This window comes from Silurus meridionalis, chromosome 9, assembly GCF_014805685.1.
Source record: "Silurus meridionalis isolate SWU-2019-XX chromosome 9, ASM1480568v1, whole genome shotgun sequence".
NCBI classification, from domain to species: domain Eukaryota; kingdom Metazoa; phylum Chordata; class Actinopteri; order Siluriformes; family Siluridae; genus Silurus; species Silurus meridionalis.
The window spans coordinates 18,003,923-18,024,171 of NC_060892.1; the positions used below are offsets into that span (position 1 = coordinate 18,003,923).

A 20,249-nucleotide genomic window follows, 5' to 3' on the forward strand; every position below is an offset into this window, starting at 1 on the left:
TTTATTTTCAAAGTAACAATTCAGTGAAACTCATAACATGTATTACGTATATTTTTGGGGCACACCGACAAATCAGTGTATTCAAAGCAAGCGATGAATGTGTGTTAGAATCGGCGTATCTGAAGCACGAGTGAACACTATGTACTTTGCTTTTAACTTCTAAAGTGGTGATTTGTGTTTGAGGTGTTTTCCATGTTAGGGGGTCATGAACAGGACAAGGCCTGGACCTTGAATAAATCACGGTATTTAAAAAAGAAAAATCGTGATGGATGGGTTCTGGCACCACTATTATATTAAACTGGAAAGAACCTAGTTATTTGAAGATAATGGCGGCAGATGAGGTCATCGTTATAAAATAAAAGATGGGCGTTGCATGGATTGCAGAAGAGGGTATATAAAGATGGCCTGTGTTTTTTGCTTCCATGGAACTGCCTGAGTGTGTTTCTGCTGAATAAAGTTCTTCTTTGACACCACAGCCATGGATCCTGAATTAGGTTTGTTTCTGTGGCTTGGCATTTTAAGTTTGTTCTTTTGATATTATTTGCCATTGACAACAGTATGATGAGGAACAATCCAATTTGTGTTACAATTGAGTTCATTGCCTAATAGAGCTATTCAGGGACTTCTAATGAGAGACATGAAGCCCCCCCCCATATGCAATACAGTAGGCAGTACGATTTTAACAAAATCTACTTCAGTATAACTAAAACCTAGCTCAAAGTTTATTGCTCACATGGTTGCACCGGTGCTACCCTGTGTCTTTATTGCCAGTTATGACTATGCTTTTGAATAACTGTGTCAAGCAAAGTGAGAGTGGAAACCAGAAGATATGATCACATCACCTTTTATCTGATCAGTGGTGCACTGGTTCTCAATCAGATTTTATTATTCTACATTATTCTATTCTATTTCATTATAAAATTCTAGTTAGGTACTGTGGCACAATAGTTTTACTTTGCTCAAAAAACAGGTGCAGGTTATTTGTTGGTGCCTTAAATATTGAATATAAAAGAGAGCAGAGATTTCTTTATCAAAGTTCCACATGTATAGAACAGCCTTCCAATAAGTCAAGTTTATTTCTATAGCACTTTTCACAATAGACATTGTCTCAAAACAGCTTTACAGAATTTAAGAATTAAGGTGAATGATGTGTATTTATCCCTGATGATTAAGCCGGGGCGATTGTGGCAAGGAAAAACTCCCCTGGATGATTGAGGAAGAAACCTCGAGAGAAACCAGACTCAAAAGGAGAACCCATCCTCATTTGTGTAATATTAAGAGTGGGATTAAAAATCTTAAATCACTACAAAACACCGGAGTGTGAGAACTAACATGAGTACCGGAGTGTGTGATTATGAGTAATTTCCTTTCTACAGTCTTAAACAGTCAGTTGACGTTATGGAACCAGGAGCTTCTGAGCAACTCATAAAATAGCTCAACATTAGAGATCATCACAGATCCAACACCAGCTTCTCCTGCCAGAGCCTTTAAACACTCAAAGAGGTCCAATGTCCAAACACTACATAAAGTGCAATCCAAATGGCGCTGGTACGTCCCTAGATGGTTCGAGATGTTTGCGGTGTCGGCATCTACTTTAAAGGTCTATAATCTTCATGAGGTGGGACGTGACTGGAGCTGGCGTAACCCCAGAATGCCTCGGGACGGGTAGAGAGAATAAGTGTTTGGAATTCAGACACAGTCCTCACAGTTCATCACAAAAAACTGATGAATTTCCTGGTTACACAGTCACACTTTGAATCTTTAGTACACATTTATGGAAGGGAATGATTTATAACAGCAATATTTGGTGTCACCCAGATGAGGATGGCTTCTTTTCTGAGGTTGGTTCCTCTCACTTTCTTTTCCTTATATCATCTCAAGGAACACACATCTCAATGAAGTTAGGAACTCATTTATAGGAACAAATTTATTAAACAAATAATTTCTGAATGTCCTGCTTCCTTACTCTCATGAACGCTGTCTTGTGACTACATCATCTTCTTCTTCTTCTTCTTCTTTCAGCTGCTCCCATTAGGTGTCGTCACAGCGGATCATTCGTCTCCATACCCCCCTGTTCTCTACATCTGCCTCTTTCAAACCAGCTACCTGCATGTCTTCCCTCACCACATCCATAATCCTCCTCCTTGGCCTTCCTTTTTTCCTCCTTCCTGCCGGCTCCATCCTCAGCATTCTTCTACCAATATACCCCATGTCCCTCCTCTGCACGTGTCCAAACCATCTCAATCTCGCCTTTCCTCACCTTGTCTCCAAAACGTCCTACATGCGCTGAAAAATCTCAACATCTTCAGCTCTGCTACCTCAAGCTCCACCTCCTGTCTTTTACTCAATGCCACTATCTCTAAACCATACAACATCGCAGGTCTCACCACAGTCCTATAAACTTTCCCTCTCACTCTTGCAGATACCGTAATTCCCCGCTTTAACATGGTTTGAATCTCACACCCCCGGTTTATCGTGGAATGGTATTTGTCTCATAACTAATTTGTTTGGCTGATTTTCCCGGTCTCTCGCCGAAAGCACGAAAGATCAAAAATAATTATTCATTATAAAATGAAGTAAAATGTTAATACAGTACAATACTGCTTACATAAAATAGCATTTTTGGGGTTGGAGTCCGTTTACTGTACCCTTCTACTCCACCCTGCCTGCATTCTTTTCTTCACTTCTCTAACACACTCTCCATCACTTTGCACTGTTGACACCAGGTACCTGAACTCCTCCACCTTCACCACCTCTTCTCCCTGCAACCGCACCCCTAAACTGCCCTCCCTCTTATTCCCACACATGTACTCTGTCTTACTCCTACTGAATTTTATTCCCCTTCTCTCCAGCATGTACCTCCACCTCTCCAGGCTCTTCTCTACCTGCTCCCTACTCTCACCACAAATCACAATATCATCAGCCAACATTATAGTCCATTGAGACTCCTGTCTGATCTCGTCCGTCAACCTGTCCATCACCACTGCAAACAGGAAAGGGCTCAGAGCTGGTCCTTGATGCAGTCCAACCTTCACCCTGAACCAGTCTGTCTTTCCTACTGCACACTTCACTGTTGTCACACTGTCCTCATACATGTCCTGCACCACTCTCACTTCTCTGCCACACCTGACTTCCTCGTACAATACCACAACTCCTCTCTTGGCACTCTGTCGTACACTTACTCTAAATCCACAAACACAAAATGCAACTCCTCCTGACCTTCTCTATACTTCTCCATCAACATTCTCAAAGCAAATATTGCATCTGTGGTGCTCTTCCTCGGCATGAAACCCTACTGCTGCTCACAGATGGTCACCTCTTCTCTCAACCTGGCTTCCACTACTCTTTCCCATAACTTCATGGTGTGACTGATCAGCTTTATTCTTTATTCTGCTGTAGTTACTGCAGGTCTGCACATCTCCCTTGTTCTTAAAGATTGGAATCAGCACACTTCTACTCCATTCCTCAGGCATCCTCTTACCATCCAAAATTTTGGTGAAAAATCTGGTTAAAAACTCCACTGCCATCTCTCCTAAAAACCTCTTCATGCTTCTACTGGTATGTCATCTGATCCACCTGAATTTCCACTCTTCATCCTCTTAATCGCTGCTCTCACTTCCTCCTTACTAATCCTATCCACATCCTGCTTCACCAACTCCACACCATCCAACTCTCTCTCACATTTTCCTCATTCATCAGCTGCTCAAAATACTCCCTCCATCTTCTTAAGACACTCTCCTCACTAATCAACACATTTCCATCTCCTTCTCTTATTGCTTTAACTTGCAGCACATCCAACACCTTACAGTCTCCAATCTCCTACAGGCTGCATCTCTGGCATAGAACATAGTCCACCTGTGTGCACCTTCCTTCACTTTTATACGTCTTTACCCCCTTCTTCTAAAAATAAGTATTTACCACTGAGATTCCATCCTTTTAGCAAAATCTGCCACCATTTGCCCTTCCACATTCCTCTCCTTAAGGCCATACCTACCCATCACCTCCTCATCACCTCTGTTCCCTTCACCTACATGCCCCAATCACCAATTTTTCATTCCTAGGTTCACCTTCTACCACTTCATCTAACTCACTCCAGAATTTTTCCTTCTCCTCCATCCCACAACCCACTTGTAAAGCATAAGCATTGATGACATTTATCATCACCCCTTCAACTTCTAGCTTCACGTTTATCACTTTATCAGAAACTCTCTTTCTCTGGACTTTAGCCACATCACGGGGCCAAATATAGTCCTGAATTGAAAGCACGTTTAAGGTCATATCTTATGAACCCTTTTTTAAAAAACAACAACCGAGTCGAGAAGGTCAGAGGAGCCAATGACACCAGTTTCAACAAAATTAGATTTTCCTCTATCTTATTTTAGATTGTTTAGATTTTTGACACTCCTACACATTTTTTTTCACCAAATACGGCCCACATAATCAACCTCAGAGCAAGCTCCCAAAAAGTTATCAAAATAAGTCTTTAAAATATTTGCTTGTATTGAGTCAACAAAGCTGACAGCGAGTTACCAAGCAGGAATTGAGGCCGTACCACGGAAATTACTTTGCGCCATCATCAGGACCATGCTATTAGGATACTTAACACATTTCTTTCCAGCGCCACCTTCTGGATAGCAAATCTAATAACGTGATAACAATCTGTATATTATTGTGGCTCACAGAGTCTGTGTTCTGGCCCCCAAATACTGCATTTGATTATTATTATTTTATATTATTATGATTGTTGTCAATAAGAACATTGTGCATTCAGATTAACACAAAGAAAAGCTCGCGCAAGAAAGTGTGTGTGTGTGTGTGTGTGTGTGTGTGTGTGTGTGTGTGTTGGGGAGTGCACTCTTGTGAGAATGAGATGTCTCCTGTACCCCACTCAGTGCACTACATGTCCAGTAGAGAGTAGTTTCAGACAAAGCCATGAATCATGACTCGGGTCGGTGTGAATTATCGCCTCCGGGCGGCGCTACAGAGCTCACCATCGCTGAAACAACAACACCACTTCAGCGTCTTTCTTCCTTTGCAGTCGAGAGAGAAGAGAGAAAAAAAATGCAGGAGCGCGTTTGAGTCGGTTCCGGAGCGCGTCCGTCGCCATGTAGCGAAACCTTCGTTCGTCGGCAGGATGAAAGTTTGAGACGGGAACGGGAAAGCGCGTGCTGTTTTTTTTTTTTTTGGCCGGGAGGAGGGAAAAACATGGCTGTGCGGGAGGAAAGCGAGGTTCCGCACGGTAAAGTCAGGCACGACGGCGGCGCGGAGAGCTTCAGGAACGGCTACGTGAAGAGCTGCGTCACGGCGCTAAAGCAGGACCCGCCGCGGGGGCTTTTCTACAGCGCGTGCCGCGCGTGCAGCGACGCGGACTCCGGCTCGGCCGGGCCCGCGCGCGCCTCCGCCGCCTACGCGGGAGCTTTCGCGGCGCTCGCGGCGTCCTTCTTCCTCACGCGCCGCTTCCAGAGCGGCGGCGAGCTGCGCGCGCTGCTGGCGGACGCCGCGAGCTCCCTGAGCCCGCTGTTCAGTATCGGGTGCGCGCACTTCTTCCTTACATTCTACCTGCGCCGGCGCAAACGCGAAAGCAGTCGCGGCTGGCTCGTGGCCCTGCCGGTCTCGTGCTACCTGGGGGACTTCGCGGCGCTGCGCTTCCTGCAGTGGGGATCCGGGGAGCACGAAGACTCCGCCGCTGCCGCGCATCACGTGCACACCGCGGGCCGCCTGCTCTTCGTGCTGGGTTGCGTGGGCCTGCTCACGCTATTACCGACCCTCAAACTCCGGCACAGCGTGCTCGTGTTGCTCTTCGCCAGCTGCGCGTGGCTGCTCGCGCACACCGGCCTCGGGTGCGTGGCGTCGTGGCTCAGGCCGCTGATCGCGTGCGCCGCCGCCGTCACGGGCTCGGTGCTCGGCCTCCGGTTCGACCGCTCATATCCGCCGCGGGAAACGGCCAACCGGACATCCGAGGAGCGCGTGCCGGTGGTAAGGCCGAGGCGGAGATCCAGCTGTGTGTCTTTTGGAGAAACTTCCAGTAGCTACTATGGCAGCTGGAAAATGCCGCGCAGACCGTCATTACCGTGTATCTCCAGAGAGCAGGTACCAACACACACCATTATTATTATTATTTATTATTATTAACAGCTTCTCATCCTCTAACCACTCCACGCGTAAAGATCTCAGACATAAGTAAAGCTTAAAACCCTCCTGAGCATCATTCTGCATCCTAAAGCTCTACACTTTCCTTTTATAACTGTATTTGTAAACACTTGTGTGATAAGAGTGCATCCTCTTTGAATACTATGGATCTACGTATAGGTTTTGATAAAAATGATCGAAAGTAAATACAACCTCAGATGAACAACACAGCATGCCATTATTATTATTTTTTTGTTTTACAAAAGTCAAGCTGAAATGGAGAAATTGTGTGAAGCCCACATTTACTATTCTGAACGATTGAACGGTTTGATTAGATGCTGCTAATCAAATGCTCTTGATTAATGGTTCGTCATTAAGTGTGACCATCTCTGTAAAATCCCACGTTTCATCGGTTTGCTGGTCTGGAGTATTTAGGGGTGTGTTAACACAGTGCCAATGAGGAAAGTAACCTTTCTGCAATTCTTGCTGCTCATCACTCTGGGAAGGGTTATAAGGCCATTTCCAAAGAATTTAAAGCTACAGTGAGGAACATTTATTCACAAAGTGGAAAACATTCCACTGGATGATTATTTGGGCTTGTTTTGCAGCCACAGGACCTGGGCAATTTGCAGTCATTGAGTTGGCCATTAACTCCCTCTATTCCAAAGTATTCTAGAGGCAAATGAGAAGTTGTCTGTCTAAAAGCTAAAGCTTGCCCGAATTCAGGTCATGCAACAGGACAATGATCCCAAACACACCAGCCAATACAAAAGAATGGGTTATAAAGAACAATCAGAGTCCAGACATCAACTTGACTGAGATGCTGTGGCGGGACGTTAAGAGAGCTGTGTATAAACAAATGTCCACAAACCGAAGCGTCTCATACAGAACAAGTTACATTTAAGTTATAGCTGCTAGAGGTTTTATAAACTATTGAATCATAAGATGCATTTTGGCTTTATTTTTGTAAAAATAAATAATGCTATGCTGTAATATGTCACGTGTTGTTTATCTGAGGTTGTATTTACCTCATCCTAAGACCTGATAAGGACCAGATGATTCATATTTTGTCCCGAGACCTAAAACCTTCTAAAACGTTCTTTTTCGAACAACCGTCTGAACTTTTTCACTTTCTCTCAGGGGACAGGAACTTAAGTGCAAATCTCTCACTTCTTTCTTTTAAAACTTTTTTTTTTTCAAAAATAAATTGTAAATCTAAGAAGTTTCTCCAATTGTTGCCCAGAAATCAGTGGAGTTGAGGGTTTTGGGGGAATAGATGCAGATTTAATCTGCAATTCGAAGATAATAATACAATTTTAATACTCACAAGTGCGAGTTATTGCACCGAAAAAATGATTGCTGGGGGAAAAAAAGGAACAAAATGCTGGATCTGAGATTTCAAACAAGAACGTGAAGAATTTCCACAGTGCAATAAACGAACGAGGTCATTTCCTGTTTGTAAAAATACAAAAAAAGTTTCATTTATCTTATTCTGAGTTCCAGATCACATGGAGGGCTTATAGTCTATTACCTTTTCATTAAAATGATTGTGAATTTATTTATCCTAAAATTGTGAATTAAGCTAAAGGAAATGTGTGTGTGTGTGTGTGTGTGTGTGTGTGTGGTTCAATTATTTCAGTAGTTTTTTGTCAGGCATGAGACAAACACATCAAGCTGTATATTTAAAGTGTCTTTGTGTCAGTTGCGTGATATTTACATGACCCTTTGCTTTACTCTAAATAGTGTGTGTGTGTGTGTGTGTGTGTGTGTGTGTGTGTGTGTGTGTGGTGGGGGAAAGTGTGTTAAAGGTGAAATCTTTATTAAAATATTTGAAAATGTAACACAAAAAAGTACGATTTGATGCACACTGTACCTGATGAGCTAAATCGTTTTTGTTTGCAATTAATCGGCTGCTGAAAAAAATCAATGATCCGTGTACATTTTTTCCCGCCGAGTTTCATAACGGTTCAGAATTTCTTGAATCTTCTGTTGATGTTTTGATTCTGAACCACAGCTCGCGGAAAACGTTGGCATCGAACTCGAAAGTCAAAGAAAACTTTAAAGCGCGTTGGTGGAAATCGCCGGAGCGCAGAGCTGATCAGGTGATTCGATGAAAACGTTCCTCCTGCAGGGGGTCGATTCAGAGCCAAATCATTTCTCACTCTGTAGAGCATTAAGAGACTGTCTTGCTTAGACGTTCTCAGACTGGAGCGGTCCTGTTTAAACTCACCTCACACTGTGTGTGTGACAGAACACTTCATTTTAAACAACGGTGCAAAGCCTCAATATTTAGGTGTGTTTATTATTATTTTTTACAGTATTATTGGTTATGCACTGATGTCAGAGACTGTTGGAAGAAAATAAACTGAACTTGTGGTAGTAGCATTACGCTGCCTTTCTGCTTCACCGTGTGTGAAATGTTTCAGTCGGCCGGAACTTTAAATAAAGTAAAAAAACCAAAACAAAGATTGGAACTTTAAATCCAGCAGGAAGTGCAGACAGGATGATGAAGGGCTCCTGTGCTTTATCACTCTGACGCGCAGATTTTATTCCTCATGTTTCTGAGAACTCGTCTTCCTACTACAGCGACGGCCTTTTTAACGTCCCAAACACGAGAACTCATCAATTAATGTAATAAACTGCATTTCCATAATGCACTGTGTCTGTGTGTGTTTAAACACTGAGGAAAAAGCAGCACACAGTATGTCTATGTAATAGAATAGTTTATGGAATTAAGTTTTTCAAACTTTTTCCTTTTTAAACAGTTAAGTGGAGGTAAATCTGTAGATTTAACACAATGCATATTTAGATTTTACTGCTAATTTTGTTAACGCCACCAGTATCATTTTGTGCAACTTTAACATTTTTGAGACTCTGTTTGCTGTAAATGCGGCTCCATTCGGTCTTAGTGCTACTAGGTTGGGTGTTAATGGGACTCAGTTCAATGTTAATGCGACTTGGTTTGGAGTAAAATGTGACTCGATTTGGTGGTTAATGCGACTCTGGTGTTTAATGCGACTCAGTTTTGTGTTTAATTGACTAGGTTTACTGTTAATGCGACTCTGGTGTTTAATTTGACTCTGTTTGGTGTTTAATTTGACTCTGTTTGGTGTTTAATTTGACTCTGGTGTATAATGCGACTGTTTGGTGTTTAATTTGACTAGGTTTACTGTTAATGCGACTCTGTTTGGTGTTTAATTGACTAGGTTTACTTTTAATGCGACTCTGGTGTTTAATGCGACTCTGGTGTTTAATGCGACTCTGGTGTTTAATGCGACTCTGTTTGGTGTTTAATTTGACTATGTTTGGTGTTTAATGCGACTCTGTTTAATTTGACTAGGTTTACTGTTAATGCGACTGTTTGGTGTTAAATGCGACTCTGTTTGGGGTTTAATTTGACTAGGTTTACTGTTAATGCGACTGTTTGGTGTTAAATGCGACTCTGTTTGGGGTTTAATTTGACTAGGTTTACTGTTAATGCGACTGTTTGGTGTTTACTGCGACTCTGTTTGGTGTTTAATTTACTAGGTTTACTGTTAATGCGACTGTTTGGTGTTAAATGCGACTCATTGGTGTTTCATTTTGATTAGGTTTACGGTTATTGCGACTCGGTTCGGAGTAAAATGTGACTCGCTGTTAATGTGATTTGGGTTGGTGTTTAATTTTGACTAGGCTTACAGTCAATGCGACTGGGGTTGGTGTTTAATTTGACTTGGTTTACTGTTAATGCGACTCGGTTTGGAGTAAAATGTAACTCGCTGTTAATGCGACTCGGGTTGGTGTTTAATTTTGACTAGGTTTACTGTTAATTTGACTCGGTTCGGGGTAAAATGTGACTCGCTGTGGATGTGGTCTGGTTTGAAGTCGTTCTGGATGAAGCCGTCTGCCAATGCCGCAAATGTAGATGATAATTTATAAGTATGTGAAGTGTGTTTGGGACATGCCTATAGAACTTCAGGAGGCCATTGTCTTACACACAATTTTGAAATCACAATGAGTGAAATTTAGGAAATAAATGCTGGGAATGTAAAAGATATCTTCTTTCTCCGGCTCGTGTTCATTGTAGTAACTACAAAATAGTGTAGGGTGCAGTTTATTCCTTAATAAGCTGGAATTACATTTTTCAGTTTTCTTAATGGTAGTGAGAAGAACTCGAAAATGGCTGCTGTGTCGTGACCTTGGTTTGGGGAGTTGAGTGCTGTGTGTGTGTGTGTGTGTGTGTGTGTGTCTGTGTGTGTTTGTGTGTGTGTTTGATTAGTTGTAAATTGTACCTGTTGTTGAGTTAATATGCAGTCTACAGTCTGGCTTTAGCAGATCTTAATCTGTGTTTAAACGTCTCTAATAGTCTGGAGAGTGAACACTGAACTCGGGATGTGAGGGATTTTTGATGGTGAATCATTTGTGTTACTGTGTAATGTCAAACCTGACAACTGTACAGTGAGGCATTCAGAATACTGGGCATTTTAAATAGATCTTTTTATTTTAAAGGTATTACTATAGTAATTTTTTATATATTTTTTTAAATTGCAAATCGTTTAAATTCCACAGTGGTGTTTAGTAGTTTATTGTCTTAAGTGTTGACACTCATGTTCTCTGATCTCACTATGAATTCTTCACACTGAATTTAAACCTGCAGAACATTTGAGAAGGAAGTTCAGCTGAAGCCTCACTGTTCGGGGTTCGGAACGTTTCATGGCCGGAGATGTGATGAGTGCGAGTGTGTGTGAGAGAAACCAGGCTGTTGTGCACATCTGGAATTCAGCCAGGGGCTATTTCGGTTGGTTTGTAAAACCTGCTCTGAGAGCGGACGTGCTGGATGAGACGAGCTCCTCCATCACTCCAAGAGGAACTTTGTATTATTTACTTTTGACACTTTTTTGACTTCAGGTCAGAGTTGTGTGAGGACATGTCAAGATTTTAAAGCTTTTCTTCTTTTTTTATTCTAGTGTTGTACAGATTGTTAAAAGATTATATAGTATTAGAAACGGGCAAATGAATTTATCTTTTTTGAAATGCCGAGGCATAAATTAGAGATTTATTTTGTTTTTTTTTAAATATTCTTTTGTAATTAAAAGAAATGACCACACAATGTGACTGGTTTGAAAATTTATTGAATTTTCATGCTTTTCATAGAAAAAAGCAGTAAATAATGATTCTTAAACTTGAGAAATAAGCAGAATTAGAATTAAATGGTTTAAACAGCTGCACTATTAATATCTTGATTATAAAATTTTATATAAGAAAAAAAAAAAAGTTTTTGGCTGATTTGGAACAAATGATTACTAATTTGTTTGAAATGTTGTTTTGATTTTTGATAAATATTGATCTAGTCTCATTCATTTTTATTTCTCTTTTTTTCTGCAGTTTTTTTCAGTGTTAGAAAAAATGTTTGAAAGTAGATGTAAAGGTTAAATTATGATTTTATAGTATCATTGCGCCGTGGTTTTAAGGTGAATTTGGTTCCAGGATACAAACCAGAATGTTCTTTTAGTTGCATTTTTTTCTTTTCGGGACATTTGGATTAAATACATTAGAATATATATTTTTCTGTGAGCCAATAAATGAAGCTCCCACTGATATTTGCATTATGGTGAGTTAAGTTACGTTTGCAATTTATGTAGTAATTAAATTCATAATAAAATCATATATTATGTAATGTGTTTAGTTGTGTGTGTGACAAAACTCCTTAAACACACACCAAAATCTAGTGGAACATCATCCCATAAGAGCTTGTTATAACAGTGAAAAGGGACTAAATTTAGAATGGGATTTTCTGGTCTTCTGGTGTCCACAAACTCTGCAGTATCTAGAGATCTTCATCTAGATTTAGGGCATCAGAATGAATCAGGTTTGTCTGTTAGGTAGAAGAGGTCAGGATCACTTGTATCTCATGAGTAGCATGTGTAGGTTAAGAGAGAGATTATCGGTTATTAGGATCTGTACATAACACAGTCCTGCTTGCACGGCACTAATAAATTATATAATAAAGCATCAATAATAATGAATACAGTAATCACCTGCTAATACACACAAGCTGATACACTAATAACATCAGACTTATTACCAATACAAATTTCAGAAGACAATGAAGTTCATGCATTTCGATATAACCTCAATATGTTTGACTGTATAAAAATACAATTATATCAGGATTTAGAATAAGATAAAAAATGTCCTGTATTTTTCCATTATTTTCATGATCATCATAGTCATTAATGTCATCAAAACAGCAATTTTTGTTAAATTGTAAATTCTGATTAGTTATTGTTTAGTTTCTGGATTTATTTATTAAATATTAAATTGTCACGGCTGCTCCTTCTGCCGAGCCCCAATTGTTTTAGCCGTCATCTCTCCAAAATTTAGTTTCCATCACAGCTCCACACACACCACCTGCTTCTGAATCACGTCTTAGAAGGGAGCACGACTTACACCAAGCGCCGCACACGGGCGCTAATTTTAATCAATGTTTCAGAGCGAGGTCAGTAGTGGAGAACCCAGAGAGAGTGTATGTACAGACGTTTCCATTAAAATATTTTTCCTAGTTGATGCGGGCTGCATTGTAGTGTATGTAATGCTTCCTTTTGTATAGATTAAGAAGATAATGATCTGTGTGTATGTGTGTGTGTGTGTGTGTGTGTGTGTGTGTGTAAACTGTACAATACATATAACTGTATTCAAGACACAGGATTTCTGTCTCCTACCCAATCAGTTGACACACACAGATCTGATAAACCTCAATTACTCGTGTGATATTGAGGAAAACTTTGCTGAACTGAATCATTGCTGTATGTGTAGGTTCATGTATAAATTATGATGTGTCTCTGTGGGAACTTTGTGTACATTTGTGTAGGTTCATGTGTCCATTTGTGTGTATGTGAGTTGATATGTAGAGTTGTTTGTGTGTGTATAGGTTCATGTTCTATTGTTAAGGTATTTGTAGGTAAATGTAAACATTGTGTGTGTGTAAGAACTGCTTCTCAGGCCGATTGTGTGTTTATTTGGTGAGCAGTGTTGGTATGATGGAGTTTAGATTTGAGTGACTGACTGCAGATTTGGATGAACAACAATCGCATCTTCACTTCTCATTATTCTGAATGAAGTGTTGTGTGTTGATCAGGGCTGGAACAATTCCTCGAGTAACTCGAACACAAAAAAATAGAGAAAAATATTATTTGCATCAATGCTTTGTTTACTCCATTTAACTACAAACCGTTTCCTCACGGACCATTATTACTGACGCACCACCTGCTAAACCCGCACTGGGGTCTCATTTATTTATGGGGCTGAAAACGTGCGTATGCCACTTTCCACGCAAACACAACATGCCGTGTTTTCCCTTTTTAAAGTAATTAGAAATAGACTTATATTTATTTTATTTATTTATATTTGTATTTGCATTTTGACGTAATATGGCAATTAAATGCACTGAATTTAGGTTTAGTTTTTTCAAATGCCAGTTTCAAGAATAATATAGATAAGAATAGATAATCACTAAATAATCGCTAGCCGCAGCCCTTGTCTTGATTAGGGTGTGGTGTTGGAGGGGCTCACGTCATCCGCTTAACAGTTATATCTCTCACACCGATGCTTTGCCTACAATTTAAAAATGTTTCATTTTATTTTGATTAAACGCACGTGCGTGATGCCGTAAACACCACGGAATTAGCAGGATTTATAATGTACAATCCTAAACATAGAAAAGTTGTTTAGGAAACATTTATCTTAAAACTCTGTCATGCTTGAACAGGTTCGAATACTTTAAACAAAGTCCCTGCGCACAGCTTCATGAAGACATGGGTTGTTATTAATGATCTTGAATGGCCTGCTATAGAGCTCTGACCTCAACCCTATTGAACATCTTTGGGATGAATGGGAACGCTGACTGCACCCCAGGTCTCCTCACCTACATCAGTACCTGAAATCTCCACAATCTCACTTTTGAAAATTTCCAGAAGTACACTCCAAATCTGGTGGAACATCTTTCCATAAGAGTGGTGGGTATTATAATAGCAAAATGGGACTAATTATGGAATGGGATGATCAAATGGTCAGGTGTCCACAGACTTTTGTCCATATAATGTATTTTTGTACATTAGTACCCATTCAGGCTTGTTGCTACTACTTTCTATTACTTTTATCTTAAAAAAAAAAAAAAAAAGTTTTTTGTTAGCAGTTTGATAAGTTTCAATGTGACATCAATAGAATTTATCACTTATATTCAAGACAAAGGCATTCTGTCTCCTGCCAAATCAGTTAATGCACAGATCTGATAAAAGTCAGTTGTTCGTACGATCTTCAGAAAAACGTTTTGCGGAACTGAATCTCTGCCGTGTGTGTGGGTCATGTGTATGTTTGTGTGTAGAGGTTTCCATGTACGTTTGTGTACATAATCATTTTTTTTATAATTGTGTATAAAATAGATCAAAATATTGGAACTGAATATTTGAATGTGATTAAATATGCAGTAACGAGCCAAGTGGCTTTTGTTGTCCTTTCAGCCCGATGAAACGACATAAATTAACACAAGATGATACAAAACTAATTAGGACACTACATAAAACACGTGTACAAACAACATTTAGTGCAAACAAACACAACACAAGACAATAAGCACAGTGACCGTGTCGTATAGAGCAGATAACATTGGCAAGTTTGCAACATTTATTCGTGCATAAAGTTTCAATGAAGGGGTGTGTGTGTGTGTGTGTGTGTGTGCGTGTGTGTGTGTGTGTGTGTGTCAAGGTCTGAGTCCAGTCTTTATATTCAGGAATCAGGATTGTTTGTAAAATGAAATTATCTGGAAGTTCTGATTTTGGTAGAAGTTTTAGCTTGTCAATAAAAAAATTGGTAAATTCTTATTTTTACTTTTAGCGTTGTGTTTTAGTGCTGACTAATGAAATGCGGGTCTTTTTATAAAATTATTACTAACATGAATGCCACTACATTTTAATTTGTTCATATTGTGCACCATTGTTTCAGCTTTGCATTTTCCATCCAAACTAGACATTATTATTATATATTTTTTATTTCCTGTTTCCCTGTTCGATGACAGATTTGTATAAACAAATGAGAAGAGAGGGAAAAAAACAACACTACACTTGCTGCAACATCAAAAACAAATCGAAGAATCACATGACCAAAACAGAAGATTTTAGTTGTAGTGTTTTTTCGTTCTGGGTTTTAGCGTGTCGTCATTTTCATCCGTGCTCTCGACGCTCAGCACGTTGTTATTTTTTCTTTATAATTGCACGCCGTGTAGCAGTTTGAAGAGGAATGTGTGTCCTGAAATACTGTGTGTGTCTGAGCTGTCACGTTCTCTGGCTGCACGGCCATGTGGAATGATATAACATTGACGTCACTGTGTGGTGACGTACTCCACTGTGACTGCAGAAAAAGTCGCTTCCTGGCGATTCGGTGACGATTCAGTCTGTGATCGGAATAAAAATCACTTGGGCGCTTGTGTTCTGCAGAGAGTAAAGACAATCCTGCTGCAGAACAATACCTTATTTTGTTTCGGGTTTTTTTTTTTATAAAAAGATTTTGAATAGAGAACTCATTTAGAGTTAAAAAGAAATGCGTGTGTGTTTAGCGTGTAATGAGACTTAAGTGTTTTATAAAAATAATAAGGGGGGGCGCGGTCATACTGTTTCGTTCTGTGTGGAAGTGTATCACAGAAGTGTTGTACTGATTATTAGTGCCGTTGTAGCAGTTTTGTTAGGGTTCGCCATGGTAACGCAACACCCTATATCATTCACAATTACTGACGGCCTGTTGCAGGTGTAGCAATGGTTTTAGTGTAATGAACTTTTGGGACAGATGTAATATTATGTAGGGACGTAGTGGATTCGCTACTCTGATCCGCGCACGCGCGCGCACACACACCACTACAAACACATTGTTTTACAGACAGACACTGATGAACACACAAACACACACACCACTAGATACACTTGCATATAGTGATGCGCACACACACGCAAACATGGTGATAAACACACAGGGATGACCAGGTGTGTGTGTGTGTGTGTGTGTATGTATGTATGTGTAAAAAATAAATAAATAATAATAAAAAATATATGTGTATATATAATAAGAAGTGTGATATATATTACACACACACATAGATATACACAGAGTGATACAAACAGAGAAACACGGACTGCTTTAAGATTTAGAAACGAACGGGTCACTGTTGAGTCAGATATGATGTATACCTGTGTGTGTGTGTGTGTGTGTGTGTGCTTGCTGTCAGGCCTCTGCTGCTCTGAGTGCAAACAGATGAGGAAATGCTCGAGCTGCTCCTCCAGATCTCGGTAGCCGTGGAAACAGTTTTACGTCACGTTCGCCGGCAATTAGACTGCAGCTCTTTTTTTTTTTTGCGCTCTGGTGCGGAGCAGGAGGAAAAGAGTTTCTTTAAAAGATCTTACTCTGATTAAAACATTTACTTTAACATGTACAGCTTTCAGAATGACTTCCTGTTGGATTTTTCCGTTTTTTAATGTTTATATGCGCTTCAGTATTTTATTGTATTTTTTTTTATGAGAAACGAGTGTAGAAGAGAGAGAGAGAGATTTACAGCAGAAAAGTTTGTGTTTATATTATATTAACGTCTCCTAGAAAATCTGAATGTTTAATTTAAAGTAAAATTTTTAAATGTAATTTTTTTTCCACAGTCAATTATACATGTGTGTTACATTCACAAACATCCTCAAACTACTGCACTGGGTCAGAGTGGGGTGTGTGTGTGTTTGTGTGTGCATGTACCTGTTTTGGAATGAGTGTGTGCGTGTCTGTACAGGTATATACGTTTGTATGTATACATTTGTGTGTGTGTGTGTGTGTGTGTGTGTGTGTGTGTGTGTGTGGCTGTACAGGTATATATGTTTTTATGTATACATTTGTTTGTGCATTTGTACTTGTGTGTGTGTCTGTACATTTTTGTGGGTTTGTGTGTGCATTTGAATGTAGCTGTAAAGAGCGGGAAGTGGTGTGTGTGTGTGCGTGCGTACGTGTGTGTGTGTGTGCGTGCGTACGTGTGTGTGTGCGCGCGCGTACGTGTGTGTGTATAGTGTTGTTTATAAGCATGTGCAAGTTAAACACTGAGGTCTCATGAGGTAGGGATGTGAAAACCTGTAAAGTTCTTATCTTTTTTTTTTTTTTTTTACATAAAAAAATTAAATAAAATAAATATGTATGTATGTATGTATGTATGTATATGTGTTTATTTTATTTGTTTGATTTGATGGAAACAGATGATCGCAGTAGATTTATATTAGAAGAGCAAAATGTCGTAACCTGTTTAAATAAACCTGCAGAGAAGTATTGAGATTTTTTTTTTGATTTGTTAGTTTTTTCCATCACCAATAGTCTAAAACTCTTCGGGATTAAAAAAAAAAAAAAAAAGAGAGATTCAGCTGTTTGGACAAAACAATAGAATGTTCGTTCCACCATCTTGCTGCCAGAACTTGAGAAATGTCTTGAAGCATGTCTTTCTTTACTCTGAGAAAAAGTGGGGACCATCATGAGTTGGTAGAGGATCTGGCACAGTATGTGGTGCTGTGGCAAAGGGCTGCTGGTCCTTTGGCTTTGTAGGCAAGCAGTGTTTTAAATCTGATGCAAACAGCTACAGGAAATTAGCGGAGGAAGTGTAGCAGTGGGGTGGTGCTAAAAAAATATAAATGCTTATATATATATATATATATTAGTGTGTGTGTGTGAAAAATATACACAATCTGTTCTTTTGAGCCGCAGCGGCATCGCTGTAATCATTTGGTTTTTCATCCTGTAGAGGTCACGCAGTCACATGATAGGAAATTCGCAGGTCCTAATGACATGGGAGTCACTGGAGTGAACCGTGTAGTCTGAAAAACTGCTTAAAACTAAGACCTCGCATCACTTTGCTATGTTTCTAAGCATCAGAGTTTTTCCGAATATAAATTTGAAACAACCCGTAGTTCTTTACACTTTAACTGATGGAGATTTGAGTGTTTTTGCTATTTGCAGTCCCCAAGACAATTGAAAGAGAGTGCCGTCTTCATGGTTTCTTGATCTCTTGTATATTCAGGCTCTCCTGAGCAACGTTTTGAGAACGTCATCCAGGGTAGAGTATGAGCAGGAGATGGTCAGGATCACTGTGATCTCCTCCTTACAGCTCCAGGTTCCATTATGGGCTCAGGTTTCTGTGTGGGTTCCTCCACCTTCTCCAGTTTCCTCATGAAAACATGCCCCAAGTAGCTGGAGTGGCTCTGCTCAATTATTTTTGTGTATTTTGTGTGTGTGTGTGTGTGTGTGTGTGTGTGTGTGTGTGTGTGTGTGTGTGTGTGTGTTTCATCCAAGTTGTCATTTTGCACATTTATGTTCAGCTTCTGATGCTTCTTTCTTCCTCTTTCTCTCTCTCTCCATTAACACCATTTTTCATTTTAAAACAAAAAAAAACTTTATTATTGTCAAGACAAGGAATGTGAGGTCAGAGTTCCACAAATTGTCCCCTTCATCTCTCTCTCTCTCTCTCTCTCTCTCTCTCTCTCTCTGTGTGTCGGTTGGTTTTGCACTGTAAAGGCCGTTGCTAGGTAACCACTGACGTCAGTGTGGCTCTAGAGGAGGGTTTTCTCTCTCACTGTGTGTGTGTGTGTGTGTGTGCGCGTGTTTAGCCGAGCACAGGGCGAAACCCCTGACGAACAGGACAGAAAAAGAACCCTCTAATTCCCCGCACTAAGAAAACATGAAAGCGGAGTGAGTGGTATGAGGGAAAAAATATTGAGAGGAAACAGAATTAAAAAGGACCCCACGCGTGAATGCAAAACTGTTCATGACAATTTCCATTGTAAGCCATTGCAGAATCGGATTATATTAGATAGAGTCCACATCTATGTTGATGGTTTGAGTTAAACCCTCCACAGTAACCTCACAGGTCTTTAGGCTGGACATCTTAAGCCGTCTTCAATGTCCAAGGCAGGCATAAATCTTTCCATTCAAACAAAAACAAAAAAAAATCAATGGCAGTACAAATAGTTTTTGTTACTAAATTTGACAGAAGTTTTGTATGTATTTTTAACAGCAACTGTATACAATTGAACAGTGATTCTCAAATGGTTTAGCCACGGGACTCTCATTTTCTCATTAAACAACCAGAAATTTTAAAGAATTTGAACCAGACACAAGTAACATTCCACTTAACTTAACCTAAGAGACACAACTTACAAGAAAACACTGATGAATACCGTAATTTCAGGACTATAAAGCGCACCCATATATAAGCCATATATAAGCCGAATTTTACAAATATTTTATTTTTAACATAAATAAGCCACACCTGTCTATAAGCCGCAGTATGTGGTATGTGTCTACACTAATGTACTTTACACAGGCTTTAACAAAAGACACATTACACACGGTGTAACGGGTGAAATATGTTGCGCTTTCTTTAGGAGCATAGCGGTATTTTGGGAATAGCCTGCCAGAAGCGAGCTCTCCCTTCACCCTGACTCAACGCGTTACAACGGCTTGTATCTAAACAGTAGCCGACCAAGAAAGTCATTGTTCACTGTCTTCCTCCTTCCTTTCACAACAATTTCTCTCGGGAGTTTATCTTTTGGCTTTTTTTCGTTTCTGTTTGGAAATTTCATTGGTCTAATGTTATGGGGTTCAGGTTTTTGGCTTGAAGTTTGTGAAACCGGGAAAAACCCAGGAAAAATTAATAAATGAGCCGATTCGTTGTTTAAGCCTCGGGGTTCAAAACGTGGAAAAAAAGTAGCGGCTTATAATCCGAAAAATATGATAAGCAGATTTTTACAGAAAGGCTCTTTAACAGCAGTCCAGAACTAGTGTCACTACAACAAATTAAGTAAGGTGGTATTAGTTATCAAAAAAAAGTTATATTTTTTGTTTAAATATAAAAAAGAAAATTATTTTGGATTAGAGTTACTAAAACTACAGTAACCATAGGAAATACACCATACTAGGGCTGCAACTAAGGATTATTTGATAATCGATAAATCTGGCAATTATTTCTCTCTCTCTCTCTCTCTCTCTCTCTCTCTCTCTCTCTCTCGATTATTCGGATTTAAAAGAACAAAAGAATAATTTTTTAAATAATAATAATAATTTTTTTTTTTTACAAA

The 20,249-nt window shown here is 39.6% G+C and overlaps 1 protein-coding gene across 1 annotated transcript in view; it reads left to right on the top strand.

Moving 5' to 3' along the window:
• The first annotated feature begins 4,970 nt into the window (after positions 1 to 4,970).
• The window catches only part of pde3b (phosphodiesterase 3B), a 59,405-nt gene continuing 44,126 nt past the window's right edge, over positions 4,971 to 20,249 (top strand). Inside the window, exon 1 of the mRNA XM_046858202.1 lies at positions 4,971 to 6,090. Coding sequence (XP_046714158.1) covers positions 5,206 to 6,090 — 885 coding nt within the window. The 5' untranslated portion in view covers positions 4,971 to 5,205. The remainder of the gene's footprint in view (positions 6,091 to 20,249) is intronic.